The sequence below is a fragment of the Talpa europaea genome, assembly GCF_964194135.1.
Source record: "Talpa europaea genome assembly, chromosome: 12".
NCBI classification, from domain to species: domain Eukaryota; kingdom Metazoa; phylum Chordata; class Mammalia; order Eulipotyphla; family Talpidae; genus Talpa; species Talpa europaea.
In genome coordinates this window covers 83741309-83760388 of record NC_140079.1, presented here as the reverse complement: position 1 = coordinate 83760388, position 19080 = coordinate 83741309, and the positions used below count along the sequence as shown (strand labels likewise).

The window sequence follows — 19080 nt, the reverse complement described above, 5'->3', positions numbered from 1 at the left end:
TCAGCTGTACTTTACACGAGAGGGTGGACCATCCTCTGTTACTCAGTCTGTAATCTCTTTGTCTGTCTTCTCCAGGTTGTCAGGGGGATTCTCTTTTCTGAAAATGTCTCAGATGGCATCCTGAGACAGTGCAGCCCAACTCCATTTCCAGGGCTGGATGTTCCTTTTGCTCTGCACGACTAGCCAAGGAATGAGTTAATTTCAAATGCAAGACTGATTCCTGGACTCAACTAGAGTAGAAAGCTAGAATCTCTTTGGGGAGGCATTAATCTGGCTATTGAAGTAGGATCTCCGGTTAACAAATAAAAACACAAGATGCCCAGATAACTGTAAATGTCAGATAAACAATGAATACTTATTTAGTATGAAAGGGAGGACTTGTATTCTATATGGCAGCCCACATTCAAGAGATTATCCCTGCTGATAGTGAACTGCAGTATCGGTGGTCAGAGAAACAGTATGTGGGGTGAGGAAAGCTGCGCAGTGCATGGGTTAAAACCAGTTCAGGAGAAAATCAACATAGAAGACAGACAGAATTCTTTTCTGACAAAGCCCTTTTACGTGGAAGGTGAACATAATTGCTTTAAGGAGCAGCAATTTGCTTTAAGCTGCAGCAATCGATGTAGCAAAGCAAAGTGGAAATTCAAAGTGTAAGGTGGCCATAACTACAGAGTGCTCTAAACTGGCTAATGATGATACACCATGGCCCCACCTACTGGCCAGAGGGATTTTTTGTTTTGGTGAATCTCTCCAGTACCATCCTTTTACTTTTATTCACCCAACACATTTTTATTGAGCATCTACTATGAGCGGGACACTAAATTAGCTGCTACTGATAAAACAATAAGCAAACACAGATCCAATCCTTGCCCTCCAACAATATAATTTTGTTACATTCCTTTAAATTTTTTTCTACTTGTTTTCTGGATTGTAAAAATTCCTCCTAACCAACAAATCACTGATTATAAATAAGAAAACCATATGCTATTTGCTTGTTGTATGGGTAGCTCTGAAGTTCTATATCCCATTTCCAAATGGTTGCCTTAGTCATTCCCTTGGGGACAAGGGATCGTGGTATAAAAGGCGGTTGATCCTGTCAACCGATCTTGTAGCAGGTAAAAAACTGATACCACAGGTCCAGTTTCAGGAGCTGACAGGAAGGTTTAGGGATGCTCCAAAGAGGGGTTCTTTGCTACATGTTTCACAGGTGGCACAATCATTTCTATCACACTTGAATCAATTTTTCGGTTTTAGGCTTAACTACTTACTGTACTACTTTTTAAATACAAGTATCAAGGTTTGTGAGGTTTTAGTTTTAAAGAATAGAGGAAGGAAATGCCAGAAATACATAAGTTTCTTGGAATTGACTGACCACTGAGAAACTTATCCTGAGAAAATAATTTAACAGAAAAAGTAAAAGCTATGAATGCATTACCCACAAAACTATAATATTCAAAAGCAGAAAATAATACAAATGTCCAACAATGAGATCTCCTTAAAAATATGTTGTACTCCTGAAAAATAGTTAAAACTATCTAAACAGATGAAAAACACATGACAAACTAACAGAAGAAGCAAAATTCAGATTTGTCTAAAAACTACAATTACAACAATGTAAACATTGACATTGGCCATGTCTTGGTTGACTTTTATTTTAAAAAATTATTGTGATGAGAAGGATAGGATTTTGCTCTGGGCCTCCCCGGTGGCGCAGCGGTTGAGTGCTGGGTTGCGAAGCTGCCCGCAGCCTCTGAAGCACCAGTTTGATGCCCAGCCGCTGGTGAGGGTCCCAATGGCGCACAGACCCCTCCTGCCGCACTCTGTGCCTGCTGCTCCCCTCAGCAGTGTCCTCCTTCTATCTGCCTGCTCTGCTTCCCGCTCTGGCTCTGGTGAATTCTCTCACCCTCCCACGGTTCTGACTGTACCCAGTGCTTGTATAAATAAATAAATTTTTTTAAAAAAATTGTGAATTCATTGCCAATGTTAACAAAATCAGAGTTGTAATAAATATCCAGATCTTCAAATACTCTTTTAACACTAGAATCAAGTCAACAACCCGTTAGTCTGTGTAAATAGCTACTTCTGCTTAGACCAAAACATGCCTGTTGTACCTTGTCACTTTGCTGACTTGTTACCTAAGTACCACGCGCAGACATTGGTGTTTCAGACCCTGGCAAGTGAGTTATGACTCAGCTAAGGAATGAAATGTCTTAATGAAGTAAATACAATGCAGTGGATATTGTGGGCTGAAATAGTGATCCTAGTAATTAGTGGTAATTAGACAAAGAGTTTATTAGCTAATCAACGTGAGGCCTGGAAACCAGGAACACCCAGACAGATTTGACTCTGACAGAATTGCTCCACTATTCACAAGTTTAAATCAAATTATGTACCTTAAGAAAAAAAGGCAATCATCATTTTCTTATATCAAACAATATAGTGATTGAAACATTACTTTTGGACAAGAGTTTCTGATTTCCAGTTGTAGCTTTTGAAGCATAAAATCCTGTTTGTTTTTTTTTTAAGGTAAACAATTGGATAACTCAAGTTTTTTTTTTTAAGATTTATTTATTTATTTATACAGGCACTGGGCACAGATTTATTTATTTATTTATTTATTTATGGCCTCCCTGGTGGCGCAGCGGTTGAACGCTGGGTTGGGAAGCTGCCCATAGCCTCTGCAGCGCCAGTTCAATACCCGGCCACTGGGTGAGGGTCCCACATGGCTTGCAGACCTCTCCTGCCACCCGCTGCTCCCCTCAGCAGTGTATTTTGTCAGTCTGCCTGTTCTGTTCCCTGCTCTGGCTCTGGTGAATTCTCTCACCCTCCTGTGCTTCTGACTGTACCCAATGCTTGTATAAATAAATAAATAAATCTTAAAAAAAATTATTTATTTACACAAGCACTGGGGTACAGGCCAGAGGCTCGGGAGGGTGAGAGGATTCACCAGAGACAGAGTGGGGAACAGAACAGGCAGACCGAAGAAATACACTGCTGAGGGGAGCAGCTGGCGAGAAAGGAGAGGTTTGCTTTGCCATGTGGGATTCTCGCCGGCCAGCCTGGATCAAACCTGGGCTGCAGAGGCTGTGGACAGCTTCACAGTGCGGCGCTCAACCACCTGCGCCACCAGGGAGGCCCTGTATAGTTTTATTCTTATAAAGTACATAATATTCCCTTACTTGAAGAAATTTTTAAAAATTAAAGGTAACCCAGGGTTCCCTGGTGGCACGGGGCATTGAGCACAGGGCACTGAGTGCAGCGCTGTGAGGCTGTCCATGGCTTTTGCAGCACAAGTTCGATTCCCGGCCAGCCCGGAGCAACCCACATGGCGTGGCATACCTCACCTGTCTCACCCGCTGCTCCCCTTAGCACTGTGTTTCGGTACATCTGCGTGTTCCCGCCTCTCTCTGGTGAATCTTCTCACACACACACCCCCACCATGACTCTGGCCTGTACCCCACTTCTTAAAAAAAATAATTAAAGGTAACCCAGCAATAGGTGATCAATCCAATATTCAATATTAGTCTCAACTGAAACCACTCAGAGAAACATGGATGAGGATAAAGTTCCATTTATGAGCAACAAAAAAGTAACTCAAAATATTTAACCATCAGCTCAGTATAAACCAACAGGTTGATGAGTCAGCTGAAGACAATGAGGAAATGAAGTGGATGTCTTGGGGCTCCAGCCACAACCAGTATTCTCTGGTGGTATCACATCTTCATATAGATTTCAAATATGTATCTACAAGTTCATGAAGGCCTGTGTACAATGTATGAGGAGGTGCCCCCCTTAATAAATTCTTTAAAAAGGAAAAGAAATCAAGAGCTGGACTGGCAACAAGGACAGAGGAAAAGAGCTTTAAGGTTCGTGTCTAGAGATCACACATTTCCCCTCAAAGAAAGAGTAGGCCCTGACTCAATTAGTCAGGTTCAGAAGCATCAAGGTTAGACTGGTATGGGCGGATTCAGACGCATTCAGAGCCAACGGGCACACCACAGAGGACTTCCCGATGCTGTTTGGAAGTGGCTCTTCTCACACCAGGTTAAACTCCCATTGTCTTCTGTCTCAAGGTTTGTAGTCAAGAAACTGTCGTTGGCAGAACCCATGTAGAACAGGCAGATTCGTGGATCTGGGGTGCCCCTCTCCCTGACCTGTAACAGTTGCTCCTAGCGTTATAGGACAGGGAGAGGGGCAGCCCAAACCCCGCAAACCTGCCTATTCTAAATGGGTTCTGCCATCCGCCGCATTAACACAAAACATATGAGACTTTAATGGGAAGGATCTTTAATAAAACTAGGAAACAATACAGGTAAGGCAGAGTCCAGTTTCTAAATGAAGCACCCAAAGTTACCCGTCCCCTCGTGGGTAAAAGTCCATCCATATGGGATTGGCCCAGAGCAAGGCCCCAAAGCCTGCCACAAGTCTAAAGCATCTTCCAGTGGGGACCCACAGAAAAGGGTCACAAACAACCGGACAAGCCCAGAAGGAAAAGAGCAAAATCAACATCAAGATAAAAGCTGCCATTGTCACCTCCCCACGGGTCTCACCCACATCTGTGTCACCCAGTCTATGACCAAAAGACAAGCGCAGTTTCTTCACGTGTCTCTAGGCTCCATGTGCCTCCTCCAGGTCTCCTGGCTCCATCCTGCTTCCTTCCTCAGTCTCTTCTTCAGCTTCTCCTCTTCCTGCTCAGCTCCACCCTCCCTTGGGTGGGGCAGGGAACCTCCCCCTTTCCTGGGGACCACCCTGTTACACTAGGATGTTCAGAGCTGTCGGAGAGAACAAGGGCAAAGACAAACGTGGATTGCAAAATCTGACCCAGATGGCTACCCATTGGGCCTCTGCCCGCCTCTGCGGTGGAAGATGCTGGAACGGTTCGAACAATTTCAACAATGTGTGTCATGGTGAAAGCAAAGTCATCTGTTCACCACCAGGGCAGCGGATGAGCCCGGCAAGTATGCATGCCCTGGGCCGCGTGGGCCCAGGCGCGGCTGGAGCCGAACCGTGCTGGGTTCTATCCGGGCCCCGGGGCTGCTCGGCCGGTTTCCCAACACCGTGATTCTCGCCTGCGCCAAACTCAAGCGGTCTTTTTGTAAGACTTCTAGCAACCACGCTGTCACGTGGGACTTCCCGACATCCGGGCAGGGTCCGCAGCTGGGCTCTCGGATAGCAGGTCGCGACCTCGCTCCCGCACTTCCGCCCGAAGTCGGGCTGGACGCTAGCGGCGCGTGGTGACGTCACCTGTACGCCGGAAGTCTCGGGCGCGCCTTCGGGGCGCCGGCGCAGTGCTGGTGGCAGTTGACTGGTGTCTGGGGTAAGGCGAGCTCCCTGGTAAGGTTCTCTCCGCAGAGCTCTTGGCCGCCCAGGCTGATCAAGGATGTTCATTTCCCCGTCTGACCGCCCCTCCCCTTTGTGTGTGAGGCCGCCCTCCCATTATCTCTCCCGAGGCCCGGGCACCCCTTTGTCTCCTCCAAACTTACTGATCCCTCCTTGCCGCGGGTCCCGGCCCTGGGAAAAACCCGGACCCTCAGAATAGTCGGGGAGGCCCTGTTGTCAAGTCGCCAGCATGGACACCTCAGGGATAGGGATAGACATCGTGAGCTAAGGCTCTCGGCTTATTTCTTCCCAACTAGCCAATTCTCTGGGAGATAAAATTTTCATCACCCCCGTGGACTGAGCATCCCCCCCACTTTCATACTCGTTCCCCTAATTGGTATTCTGCTCTTATCCTACTGCGTGAGTTTTATGTGAGTGTTGAGTTGATCTGCGCAGCCAGAGCCATCTCATGGATGAACCATGTCTTCTGCCGCCTTTGGGTACTACCTGTTGTGCCAGGCGCACACTCCTGCATAAAAGAAGATGCCGTTCGAATTCTCCCTGAAGGTTAGGAAGAGGAATGCCAGCGCTGCGGGCTGATAATTATCCAAACAAGAGAAATATGTGGGGTGGGGACCCGGAATCACCTCATGAGAATTGCTGCTCTTTGTTTCCTCTGTCATATCTCTTGAATAGTTTCTGGTTTAGTTATCTCTATTGGAATTCCGGCCCAGAATCATTTTTGTAAAGGTCCAAAGTAAAAGTAACCATTTCCAGTTTCTTAACATAGACCTTTGTGTTCACACGCAGGTTTTTGTGGGTGACCCTTGATGGTTGTGGTCACTGTCCCAGAGGGACGCTTCATAAGACAGGTTGCCTGATGCTGGGCTTGGGCCCCTGAATGCCTCTAGGGGGTACTTGTTACAACAGTATTACCATCAGATTCTTTTGGGTACCCTCTGTATCCGTGTGAATACTTATATTTAAGAAATAAAAGAATACTCTTGCAGGCTGGGGGAGGGAAGGTACATGCATTTTGCATATTTACCACTTTATTTTGGAATTTGAAGGCGGGAGATGCTCCAAAGCAGAGCATAGTTGAAGGAGAGAGTGCTCAGGACCATGTGGGAGGCCTCTTGGAGCTGCAGTGTGCTCTTGCTAGCCAATGGATTCTGTTTTGGGAGCCATTTATGGAGTTGATGTCTGAGAATATCACCATGGAATAAATTCCCCTGTAGTAGTAGTCACTTTCTTTCTGTTCCTTTGTAGCCCCAGGATGGACTTTCTGTTTCTCTTCCTGTTCTACCTGGCTTTGATGCTGATTGGTGTCGTTATGATATGCATCTGCCCAGAAATGCATTATGTGACAGGCCTGGTCAGGGGAAGAACACAGGTAATGACGATGCTTGGAGACCACTGGACTTTGAACACCTCCAGTTTAAAAGTTCACCAACTTCCTAACAGAAGGAAAAAGAGATGCCATTTTATTCATTTGTTCATTTGTTTTTTCATTTATAGCAGTTATGGTACAGGCGCACCTAAGCTATTGTGAATTGTGTGCCAGACCACCACAATAAAGTGAATGTCGCATAAAGTGAGTTACACAAATTTTTGGTTTCCCAGTGCATATAGAAGTTAGGTTTATGCTATCCTGTAATCTACAAAGTGTTCAGTAATATTATGTCTGAAACAATAGTGTATGTGTTTTAGTTAAATATACCGCAAAGACACAAAGTGAGCACCTGGAAAAATGGCACCCACAGACTTGTTCAATGCAGGGTTGCCACATACCTTCAATTTATAAAAAACAGTATCTGCAAAGTGCAGTAATGCAAAGCATAGTAAAATGAGGTATGCTGGTATATTCAAGAATCTCTTTTTTGTTACTCTTGAAAGTAATCTTTTTTTTTTTTTTTTTTTTGTTCGATCCCCGGTGGCCAGGGATCGAACCGGCGCTGCAGAGGCTGCGGACAGCTTCACAGCATGGTGTTCAACCGCTGCGCCAGCAGGGGAGACCCTTGAAAGTAATCTTGTGATGATACTTTGAGAAAAGATAGCATTCTCAAGTTTCACTATTTTTTCTCTGGATTTGATGCCTGCCATTGGGCATGGAATGTGAGCAGTATCTGCCTGGAGGGGGCAGATGGGTGCAGATGGGGGATGTGTGAGCTCTTGGGAAAAGGATGACTAGAGAGGGACCAGGGCTAGTGATCTACAGATGGACTCTGGAACCCAAGTGAGGGAAAGGTATGGCATTAACATTAACATTACCTGATCCACCTCTGCTGCTCACATCCCTTTGACTGAAGACCTTGATATGGGGTCAGGGTGGAAATGGAGGAGTTGGTATTAAAGGAAAGGTAGCTGAGGGAAACCCTCCTCTTTATTCTCTTTTATTTAATTTTTTTTTTATAGAGGCATGTTTTATTTATTTATTTATTTATTTGTTTGTTTGTTTTGTTTATACATGCACTGGGTACAGTCAGAAGCGCGGGAGGGTGAGAGAATTCACCAGAGGCAGAGCGGGGAGCAGAGCAGGTAGAAGGACCGAAGTACACTGCTTGGGGAGCAGCGGGCGGCAGGAGAGGTCTGCGCGCCATGTGGGACCCCCCTCCGGTGGCCGGGGAACAGCCGGGGATCGAACCGGCGCCACAGAGGCTGCGGGCAGCTTCGCAACCCAGCGCTCAACCGCTGCGCCACCGAGGAGGCCCTTTATTCTCTTTTAAATCTCTTCTCTGGCCACATGCAGAAACACAACTTAATACCACCAATATTACCAACTGAATGTGTAGCATCTAATTTGTTTCAGAGTAGGGAAATGAGAAATTAAATTGAATCTTTTTTTCTTTGTTTCAGATATTCTCCTGTATAATTTCAGAATGCCTTCAGCAAGCCATACTAGGACTGCTTCATTATCTCTTCCATACACGGTATCTCTGTCTCAACATTTAAATATTATCTTCTTTTCTGTTCGATTGTTAATTGTTGTCCTCTAGCTTCAGACACCTTCTATGGTTTCCTGCATGGTACAGGGAAGAAAGCTAGAAAGGATCAAGCTGGGTTCAAACCCTCTACTCAGATAAAATCTCTAATGTCTGATATCTTGATATGTGTATTTTTAAATAGAAATATTGAAAGAGTGGGAAAATATTGACATGTACTTCTGTAAAAATAAGTATAGTTGGCTCTTGAACCACATCAGTTGGAGCTGCATGGGTCTTCTTATATGTGGAGTTTTTTTCTCTTCATGATTCCCACATTCTCTGACTCAGCCAACCATGGGTATTGATTGGTTGAACCTGAAGATATGAAACCCACAGATATGGAGGATGAAAGACTTGTAAAGGACTTGAGCATCTGCAGATTTTGGCATGGGGGTATGTCTGGGGAGTGGGGGCTATTCTGAAACTAATCCTGCATAGTACCAAGGGATGACTTTAATTAAGTTTTGGGGAATCAAAAGTTTAAGTGGATTTAACTGCTCAGGGGTCAGTGCCCCTAATATCAGAGTTGTTCAGGAGGCAGCTGTATGCTCTGACACAATACAGAGACCAAATACAAAGAAAGTAATAATAATAATAGATACCACTTATTGAATACTTATTATGTGCTAGGTGCTATGCAAAATGTTTCACATGGTTACTTATGTTACTCTTACTACTATTTCAGGCCCAAAAGCAGTGGTTAGCCTTTCCTTAGTATTATATGATTTCTTCATGGAAAAGTCCCCAGGAATAAGCCATGTGCCTATTTCTTTTCAGAAACTATATCTTCATTATCTTGCACCTCATCTTGCAAGGGGCGATTTATACTGAATACACCTGGGAAATATTTGGCTACTGTCAAGAGCTGGAGTTCTCCTTATGTTATCTTATTCTGCCCTATCTGCTTCTGATTATAAACCTGATCTTTTTCACATTAACTTGTGTCAGCAACCCCGGTAAGTTGAGGCTTTTAGCATAAAGACTAGTGGCAACTCAACTGTCATCTTTCCTGATAGTGCTGCAACAAATAGTGATCCTGCCAAGAACTTTGCAAAAGATTTGATATGTATTATTCTCATGATCTTTCAGTTTTGGGTGTTTTTTTCCCCCCCTTTGGGTTATTTAGAACAGCTAAAAAATTTGCATAGCTGTTTTTTTGGTTTATTTTTTGATAGTTATGTTGTCTATAGGGCTTGTGGTTTGTATGATACAGTTCCTTTTTTAATCCTACTGATATTTGCGTTATGCTGATAAGTGGTCCATTTTTTTAAATGATCCATATGTACTTGAAAAGAATGTGTATTTTCTAATTCTTGAATACAGAGGACCATATAAATTCATTGGCTCAAGCTTGCTAATTATGTTCAAATCTTTTATATTCATACTAATTTTTTGTTTTGAGCAATTACTGAGAGAGGTATATTATCTCATTCTGATGGTAAATTTGACAGATTTCTCCTTCTGCTTTGTTTTTGCTTTATGTATTTTGAAACTATTGTGTGTGTATACATATATAGGTGCATACACATGTATACACATATATATATATATGACTATGACAGTGGTCCCAATAGGCTGCACCGGAGAGCCTCAGTGTGTAGTAACCTATACCATTTAGGTTTGTGTAACTACACTAGGATTTTCACACAATGACAACATTGCCTAATGATGGAACACATTTACATCATAAGTGACATATGACTGTATATTCTGATTAGATCCATTCAAGGCTAAGATCAGCATTATCTCTTTCTTGAATTTTTTTCAAAATATAATGAGCCTCTTTGTCCCTTGTAATACTCTTTGCTCTTAAGTCTCTTTTGTCTAATATTAGTATCACACTATCTTTTGATTGATATTTGCTTGATATTTTTTCCATCCTTTTACTTTTAACCTCTTCTGTCCTTGAAATAACAAATATTTATTAACTGATAAATGAATACATAAAATGTGATATGTCTATTCAATGGGATATCATTCAGAAATCAGAACAAATGAATTCCTTTGCAGCTACAGCATGGATCAACCTTTAACACATTCTACTAAGCAAAAGAAATCACATATTATACAATTCCATTTATGTGAATTACCCAGGAAAGGCAAATCCTTAGATTATTGATTGCCAGGGGCTGGGAGACTAGAGAGAAATGAGGAGTAGGTGCTTAAAGGATTTCTTTTTAGGGTGATATAAGTGTTCCTAATTGATTTGGTGATTGTTGCACAATTCTGTGATTATATTGAAACCAGTGAGTTAATACTTTTTTTTAAAGATTTATTCATTTATGCATACAAGAGCTGGGGTACAGGCCAGAGATGCGGTGGGTGAGAGGATTCACCAGAGACAGAGTGGGGAACAATACAGGCAGATTGACCAAAATACACTGCTGAGGGGAGGAGCGGGCGAGTCAGGAGAGCTCTACTGCGCCATGTGGGTTGCTCTCTGGCCAGCTGAGATCGAACTCATGCTGCAGAGACTGTGGATAGCTTCATAGGTTGCGTCTTAACCCTTGCGCCACCAGGGAGGTCCAGTTATACATTTTCAATGAGTAAGTTAGGTTTATGAATTATATCTCAATAAAGCTGTTCAAATTTATAAAATGAATTCTTTAACTATTAAGTATGGAGTTTTGGTTGTGCTGTTGGTTGTCTTGTATTGTTCAAATCTGACATTTGTCCTTACTTATTTCAGGAACCATAACAAAGGCAAATGAATTACTGTTTCTTAAAGTATATGAATTTGATGAAGTGATGTTCCCAATGAACAGGAGCTGCCCCACTTGTGATTTAAGGAAACCCGCGCGATCCAAGCACTGCAGTGAGTGTGCTCTGGCTGCTCTAGTTCATCCCTTGCACCTCAGACACATAGGCTTAGTTGAAGGGAATGTTACAGAAGTCTAAAAGCAGGATGTCTGATCATGGCTTTTTTCAGATGTCTGGAATGAGGTCTTGTGCCTTTCTTTTTTTTTTTTTTTTTTTTTAAAGATTTATTTATTTATTTATACAAGCACTGGGTACAGTCAGAAGCATGGGAGGGTGAGAGAACTCGCCAGAGCCAGAGCGGGGAGCAGAGCAGGCAGAAGGACCGAAGTACACTGCTGAGGGGAGCAGCGGGCGGCAGGAGAGGTCTGCGCGCCATGCGGGACCCTCCTCTGGTGGCCGGGGAGCAGCCGGGGATCGAACCGGCGCCGCAGAGGCTGCGGACAGCCTCGCAACCCAGCGCTCAACCGCTGCGCCACAGGGGAGGCCCGGTCTTGTGCCTTTCTGCCCCCGCCCCAGGCGTGCTGTCCTTCACTGCCATGCGGCAGAGCATGCTGCCCTTCACTGCCATGCGGCAGAGCATGCTGCCCTTCACTGCCATGCGGCAGAGCATGCTGCCCTTCACTGCCATGCGGCAGAGCATGCTGCCCTTCACTGCCATGCGGCAGAGCATGCTGCCCAAGAGATGTTTCAGCAGGATGTTGTGTTTGCCTGCTCTTGTAGGAGAGGCCAAGATTCTAGATTAATGCTGTCCAACAAAAATGTAATATCAGCCACATGTGTGATTTTAATTTTCCAGTAGTCACATTACAAAAGTAAAAAGAAATAGGCAAAATTAATTTTAATCATGTTTTATTAAACTAACACACTAAAATACTATTTTAACATATCAATGTAAAAAAGTCATTCATGTGATAATTTGTTCCTTTTTCAAGCTAAGTCTTTGAAATCTAGTATTTATTTTACATTTACAGCATATCTCAATTAAAACACTAAATTTTCATTGGAAATCTTTTACTCGTATTTAGATTTCATAAAATTTACAGTTGACAGAGTAGATTCACATACCTGAACTATTCCAGATGTTCTTGGAAGTTTATCAGTAATTGAATCAGTACCAAAAAAATCATTCTTTAATATCCATATCCACATTATCATAATAGTTCATCTGTATTAGAACTGATTTGAGTTTAAAGCAGGGGTGTCTTTTAAAATTAGTTTTGTCCAAGTTATGTAAATTCACCAACTCATGTGATATGACAGTATTATTCATACCGAGTCAAAGGAGCATTTCATAAATTGAAAACAATTGGACAATTATCAATATCAACAAAATATTCTTTAAAATTTTTTTTGTAGCTACATTTCAAGTGCTCAATACCTACATGTGGCTAACAGCTACTATATTGGGTACTGTAGTTCTCAAAACTTGAAGATAGTAGCTGCCAGTTCCCCCAGCAGTCAGTTTGTAAGGATCTCTGTAGGTGTGCATGCTGTGTCATTGTCCCATGAAGGATCAACCAAGAGTTGTGACTCCTCATTTCTGTGCAGGCGTCTGTAACCGCTGTGTACACCGTTTTGACCATCACTGCATTTGGGTGAACAACTGCATTGGAGCCTGGAATGTGAAGTATTTCTTTCTATACCTCTTGACATTGACGGCCTCAGCTGCCTCCATGGCTGTCGTGAGCACTGTGTTTCTGGTCCAGTTGGTGGTGTTGTCCGACATGTACTCGAAGACTTACATCGATGACCTGGGGCACTCCCAAGTTATTGACACCGTCTTTCTTATTCAGGTAATGAGTTATTCAGGCAGTTGTGTTGTGGGCTATATGTTTATGACTTCAGGTCAAAATTGAAAAAAGGACATTTGTTTTCTTAGTAAAAACATGAAATTATTCCTTTTTTAAAAAATTATAATTTAAAAAATTAATATATAATTCACGTGGTAAAATTTACCCTTTTAAAATTCATGATTAGTGGTTTTGGTATGTGCACTGGGTGGTACAGTCATTGCCACCTTCAGGGCATCTCATCACCCCAAAAAGAAGTTTATACCTATTAGCAATTATTCCCTATTCCCTTCTCTTCCAGTCCCTGGCATCCACTAATCTACTCTTTGTCTCTATGGAATTGCCTTTGTTTTGCTGTTTCAGTTCAGTGGAATCATAAAGCATGTGGCCTTTGAAGTGGCTTCTTTCACTTAATGTTTTCAAACATCATCTGTGTTGTAGCACAATCGCTACTTCTTTCCTTTTTATAGCTGAGTAATATTTCATCATGCTGATATGCCACATTTTATTTATATATCAATTGATGGACATTTGGGGGGTTCCACTTTTTGTTTCTTTTTGAATAATGATGCTGGGAATATTGGTGTACAGTGTTTGTGTGAACGTAGGTATTTATTTGAGTAGATACCTAGAACGGGAATTTCTGGGTCATGTTGGTAACTCTATTTCTAATCATTTGAGGAACTGCTAGACTATTCTCCAAAATGTTTGCAGCATTTTACATTCCCGCCAGCAGTGTATGAGGGCTCTGGGGCTCCGATTTCTTTTTTATTTTATTTTATTTTTGCATAGAAAAACTGGGGTATAGGCCAGAGGGGTGGATGTGTGTGTAAGAGGATTCACCAGAGACAAGAGTGCAGAGCAGAACAGGCAGATCTACTGATATACACTGCTGAGGGGAGCAGCCATTGAGACAGGAGAGATGTGCTATGCCATGTGGATTACCTCCCTGCCTGGGGATTAGATCCCTGGCCAGGGATCAAACTCAGGCTGTAGTGGTGATCGTGCCAAGAGTTAACCCATAGGCTACCAGGGAGACCCCCAGGGCTCCAATTTCTCTGCATTTCATGAGTACTTTATGTCCTTTTGATTAGGGCTGTACTAATGGATAGAAAGTCATTATGGTTTGATTTGGATTTCCTTCTTTTCATGTGCTTCTTGGCTATTTGTGTATCTTCTTTGGAGAAGAAGGTTTAGAAAAGGAGGAGCTCAGTTTTAGGTTGGGTTAGTTGTCTTTTTTTTTTTTTTTAAAGAAAGATTTATCTATTTATTTTTTTATACAATCACTGGGTATAGTCAGAAGCATGGGAGGGTGAGAGAATTCACCAGAGCCAGAGCAGGGAACAGAACAGGCAGACCGACGAAATACACTGCTGAGGGGAGCAGCGGGCGGCAGGAGAGGTCTGTGGCGCCATGTGGGGCCCTCGCCCGGTGGCCGGGGATCGAACTTGTGCTGCAGAGGCTGCGGGCAGCTTCGCAACCCAGTGCTCAACCGCTGTGCCACCGGGGAGGCCCTGGGTTAGTTGTCTTTTATTCTTGTGTTTTATTTTATATTTTGGACACTTGAGCCTTATATATAATTTGCAAATATTTTCTTCCATTCTGTGGGTTGTGTTTTCACTTTTTTGATCATTTTCTCTAAAACATGGGCATTTTTACTTTTTTTTTTTTTAAGACTTATTTATTTATGCATACAAGAGCTGGGTACAGGCCAGAGGTGTAGGGGGTAAGAGAATTCACCAGAGACAGAGAGGGGAACAGAACAGGCAGACTGAAATACACTGATGAAGGGGCCCAGCAGCGGGCGAGACAGGAGAGGTCTCCTTTGCGATGTGGGTTGCTCCCTGGCCGGCCGGGGATCGAACTCGTGCTGCAGAGGCTGTTTATTGCTTCATAGTGTGGTACTTAACCCCTTTCGCCACCAGGGAGGTCCCATTTTTACTTTTGATGTTTGATTTCTTTTTTCTTTTTTCTTTTATTGCTTGTGTTTTGGTGTCACATCTGAGAGACCATTGCTAAGGTCATAAAGATTTACACTTGTGTTTTCTTCTAATTTTTTTCATAGTTTTAACTCTTACATTTAGGTCCATGGTCCACTTTGAGTTAATTTTTGTATGTGGTATGAGATAGGGTTCCAACTTTATTTTTTGGTATGTGGATATCCAGTTGCCCCAGCACCTTTTGTTGAAAAGACTGTTCTTTTCTTGTATTGGGACCCTTGTCAAAAATTAGTTTACCACAATGTAGGACTGAAGTCATTCTTTTAAAAACTCATTTGGTTGCTAAAAGACTTCTTTTTCTTTAATGTGAAACAATGTACGACCATTTTTTAAAACTTCCTAATTCTCCTAGAACGTTTGCTCTTTGCCATGAGCAAAGAAAATAAAATGCCATGAGCAAGTGATATGCATTTCATGAATTTCAGGTAGGTTCAATATTAGTAAATTGATTAATATTTCAAACCATATCGTTAAGGATAAGGAAAAATGGCATGGTTATTTCTCTAGATTCTAAAAAGACTTTCACAAAATTCAATCCCATTCCATGATAAAAACAATCAAAAATAGGAATTGAAGGTATTATCTCTTTTTTTTTTTAAAGATTTACTTATTTATGCATACAAGAACTGGGGTACAGGCCAGAAGTGCAGAGGGTGAGCGGATTCACCAGAGACAGAGTGGGGAGCACAACAGGCAAACTGACTGAAATACACTGCTGAGGGGAGCAGCAGGTGAGACAGGAGAAGTCTGCTGCACCATGTGGGCAGCTCCCTGGCCTGGGATCAAACTTGTGCTGCAGTGGCTGTGGACAGCTTCATAGGTTTTGTAGTTTGGTGTCTTATTTACAGGCTTTTTCCTTATATTATGCAAATGGCCATATATCTTTACAGAGGCAGCTTTATTTGTTTTTTACATGAATAGGAACCCATTAGGCTCCTTGCTTCTTGTTTGTCTTTTGAGCGACATGTTACCAACATCTTTTTCCAAATCAGTACATAGAAACTAACCTCATTTTTAACAACTCCTTATTATCCCATAGTTGGTGGAAAGATATTTAACTTCTTCCCTTGGGGAGTAGGGGTTGAAGCCAACACTATAGTGAAAACCCCATAAATGTTTTTCCGTGGTCATATTATTTATTTATTATTTATTTTTTTAACTTTTTTTTAATAAATCTTTTTTTAAAGATTTATTTATTTATTTATACAAGCACTGGGTACAGTCAGAAGCACGGGAGGGTGAGAGAATTCACCAGAGCCAGAGCGGGGAAGAGAACAGGCAGAGTGACGAAACACACTGCTGAGGGGAGCTGAGGGCAGCAGGAGAGGTCTGCGCCCCATGTGGGACCCTCACCGGCGGCCGGGGAACAAACCAGCACTGCAGAGGCTGCGGGCAGCATAGCAGCCCAGCGCTCAACCGCTGTGCCACCAGGGGAGGCCCTGTGGTCATCTTATTTTAAGAGGGAGATTGGGCTCTTCTGTTCATCTGGGACTTAATTTTGATCCATGCATGAGCTAAGCTCTACATTTATTTCTTTACTTTCTCCTGAGTATTCTTCCCCTTGTCCTCCAACATACACACTTCATTTATCCCATGATAGAATCTTGTACATACTAGGGTTTCATCCTAAGCTGTTGATTGTGCTGTTTATGGTTCTGATTGGTGGCTCAGTGAGTCAGATGTATATGGAGGTGGGTAAGCTGTGGGCAAGCAGCTCTGATGTGTTTATAGAAAGGACTGAGCCTGATGGGTGCTGATTAACTAACACGCCGTTTCTTTTGCCCCCAGTACCTGTTCCTGACCTTCCCAAGGATTGTCTTCATGTTGGGCTTTGTTGTGGTGCTCAGCTTCCTCCTGGGGGGCTACCTGTGCTTCTCTCTGTACCTGGCTGCCACCAACCAGACCACTAATGAGTGGCACAAGGCTCGGGCCTACTGCCAACCTTGCCACCCTGCATCCCGACCTCCATCAGCAAAGTCACATGTCTACCAGAACATTTACTCCCGTAGACTTTGGAGCAACCTTGGAGAGATCTTTCTACCTGCTGCAGCACATTATGACAGGAAGAAGAAATAAGAATGGAAAGAGTATTACTGCCTTTTAAATATTGTATACAGTTATTTATACATACGGATATTTTTTAAGAATTTGTTTTATTAAGTTTTGTCTTTCTGGTTTCTGTTTTATGTTTATAAATTGGCCTCCAGGGGTTAAGGATGGGAGAGTGCTAATCCTTGATGGGTATGGGGCCAGATCCTGTGGTAGAAATCCCCCTTGCCTATCCTCAGCACGTTGGAACGAGTGTCTCTGAAGTACAGATGCCAGTGGGATCATGGAGGACTTCTCAGTCGCTACCCACCACACTTCTCACCCTGGACTAGGCTTCCCCACACCAGGAACTTATGGCTGTTCCTTGATGTGCAGGAGGGTGTAACTGACGCAGAGCTGTGCCCTCTTTGATGCCTTTCCCTCCTCTCTATCCCATCTCTCCCAGGGAATCCCTTGACTTATTTTTCATCTCCTTACACCCAGCATCCTCACCCTCATTGGCTCTTGGCCCACAAAGTACATTTCTGTAACTAGCCTCCTCCTGTTATAGGACAGGGAGAGGGTCAGCCCAAACCCCGCAAACCTGCCTATTGTCTATTCTAAATGGGTTCTGCCATCCGCCGCATCAACAGAAAGCATAGAAGACTTTAAGGGGAAGGAACTTTAATAAAACTAGGAAACAATACAGGTAAGGCAGAGTCCAGTTTCTAAATGAAGCACCCAAAGTTACCCATCCCCTTGTGGGTAAAAGTCCATCCATATGGGATCGGCCCAGAACAAGGCCCCAAAGCCTGCTAAAAAGTCTAAAGCATCTTCCAGTGGGGACCCACAGAAAAGGGTCACAAACAACCGGACAAGTCCGGAAGGAAAAGAGCAAAATCAACATCAAGATAAAAGCTGCCATTGTCACCTCCCCATGGGTGTCACCGACATCTGTGTCACCCAGTCCACGACCAAAAGACAAGCGCAGTTTCTTCACGTGTCTCTAGGCTCCATGTGCCTCCTCCAGGTCTCCTGGCTCCATCCTGCTCCTTCCTTCCTCAGTCTCTTCCGCAGCTTCTCCTCTTCCTACTCAGTTCCACCCTCCCTTGGGTGGGGCAGGGAACCTCTCCCTTTCCTGGGGACCACCTTGTTACACTCCTGCCACTGGCCATTTAGGGTCGTGGCCTCTTAAGCCTTTTTCTAACATTTAAAAATTCCAAAACTACGTTCCCTCTATCCAGCCTTCCCTCTTCCCAACCCCAGGTAATTCTCTGCAGAGATGAATGCCAGAAAAGACCTTCACAGGAAGCGCTGAGGACTTTCAGCGCTCCTTTTCTCAGTCTTCAGGAACAAAAGAGGGTGCAATAGTGAAAGATAAGAACTTGCAGGATAGCTAAGGTCTCCATGGCCTTCCTAGGCTAGGTGACATGGGGGAGATTGGGAACCAGGGGCCCTTGGGACAGGAATCGGGTGGGTAGGTATCATGTTGTCATTGTAGCCTATGAGTGCAGCACCGGTGTAATCCATTTGGTGAATTCTAGGGCCTAGCCCCGGGCCCGGCACCACCAACCTATCTCCTGGTGGAAAAACACGGTGAAATCAAATAGTGGAGGCTTTTAAGGTTGCATGAAGGAAGCCAGACGAGCTCGAGAAAGTCTTGCGCTGGGTGGGGGCGCGATCACCATTAAGCGGTCACAGGTGGGTGTGGCACCTCCCGCCGGACGGCCGTGGACCCCCGGGCTCGGGTCCGGGGGCGGTTCGGGGCCCGGGGTGGGGCCCGCGGGGGCGGAGTCTGCCGCCGCCGCGGCCTCCCGCGCCCGCCGGCCGGGCCGCCAGGGGGCGCCCTCCGAGAGCGGGCGCTCGCCGCCGCCGCCCGAGCTTGGCCCCTGCGGGCCGCCGTCGCGCACTCGGCATTCCGCCGCCGTTCGGCTCCGCGGCGTCGGGCTCCCGCGGCTCTCGGTGGCGCAGCCGTCGCACACCCGGGGCGCCCGCCGGCCGGCGGCGGCGATGGCCCCCTGAGCAGGCCCGGGCGGGAAGCGGCGGGCGGCCGGGCACCGCGGCCCGCGCCCGGGGGCGGCGGGCGGCGGGCCGGTCGCGGCCTCTTTGTCTCGGCGGCGGCGGCGGCGGGCGCGGCGCGGCGCGGGCGCGGGCGGAAGTCCCGACGCGCTCCCCGCGCCCGGCCGCCGCGGCGGCGCC

The 19080-nt window shown here is 44.6% G+C and overlaps 1 protein-coding gene across 1 annotated transcript; it reads left to right on the top strand.

Annotated features, from left to right (window-relative positions):
- The first annotated feature begins 6588 nt into the window (after nucleotides 1-6588).
- Nucleotides 6589-16937, top strand: ZDHHC4 (zDHHC palmitoyltransferase 4). Its single transcript, XM_084251045.1, has 6 exons — nucleotides 6589-6712; nucleotides 8176-8249; nucleotides 9081-9259; nucleotides 10993-11118; nucleotides 12612-12856; nucleotides 16642-16937. Exons 1-6 carry the CDS (start codon nucleotides 6596-6598, stop codon nucleotides 16927-16929), a joined length of 1029 nt encoding a protein of 342 aa, XP_084107171.1. The 5' UTR covers nucleotides 6589-6595; the 3' UTR covers nucleotides 16930-16937.
- Nucleotides 16938-19080: the final 2143 nt, after the last annotated feature.

What these genes read in the sequence shown, in the direction of transcription:
- ZDHHC4 (XM_084251045.1), top strand. Translation starts at nt 6,596, where the DNA reads ATGGACTTTCTGTTTCTCTTCCTGTTCTACCTGGCTTTGATGCTGATT. An exon ending in TGGTCAGGGGAAGAACACAG is followed by an intron (nt 6,713 to 8,175) that starts GTAATGACGATG and finishes TCTTTGTTTCAG; the next exon opens with ATATTCTCCTGTATAATTTC. An exon ending in CGCGCGATCCAAGCACTGCA is followed by an intron (nt 11,119 to 12,611) that starts GTGAGTGTGCTC and finishes ATTTCTGTGCAG; the next exon opens with GCGTCTGTAACCGCTGTGTA.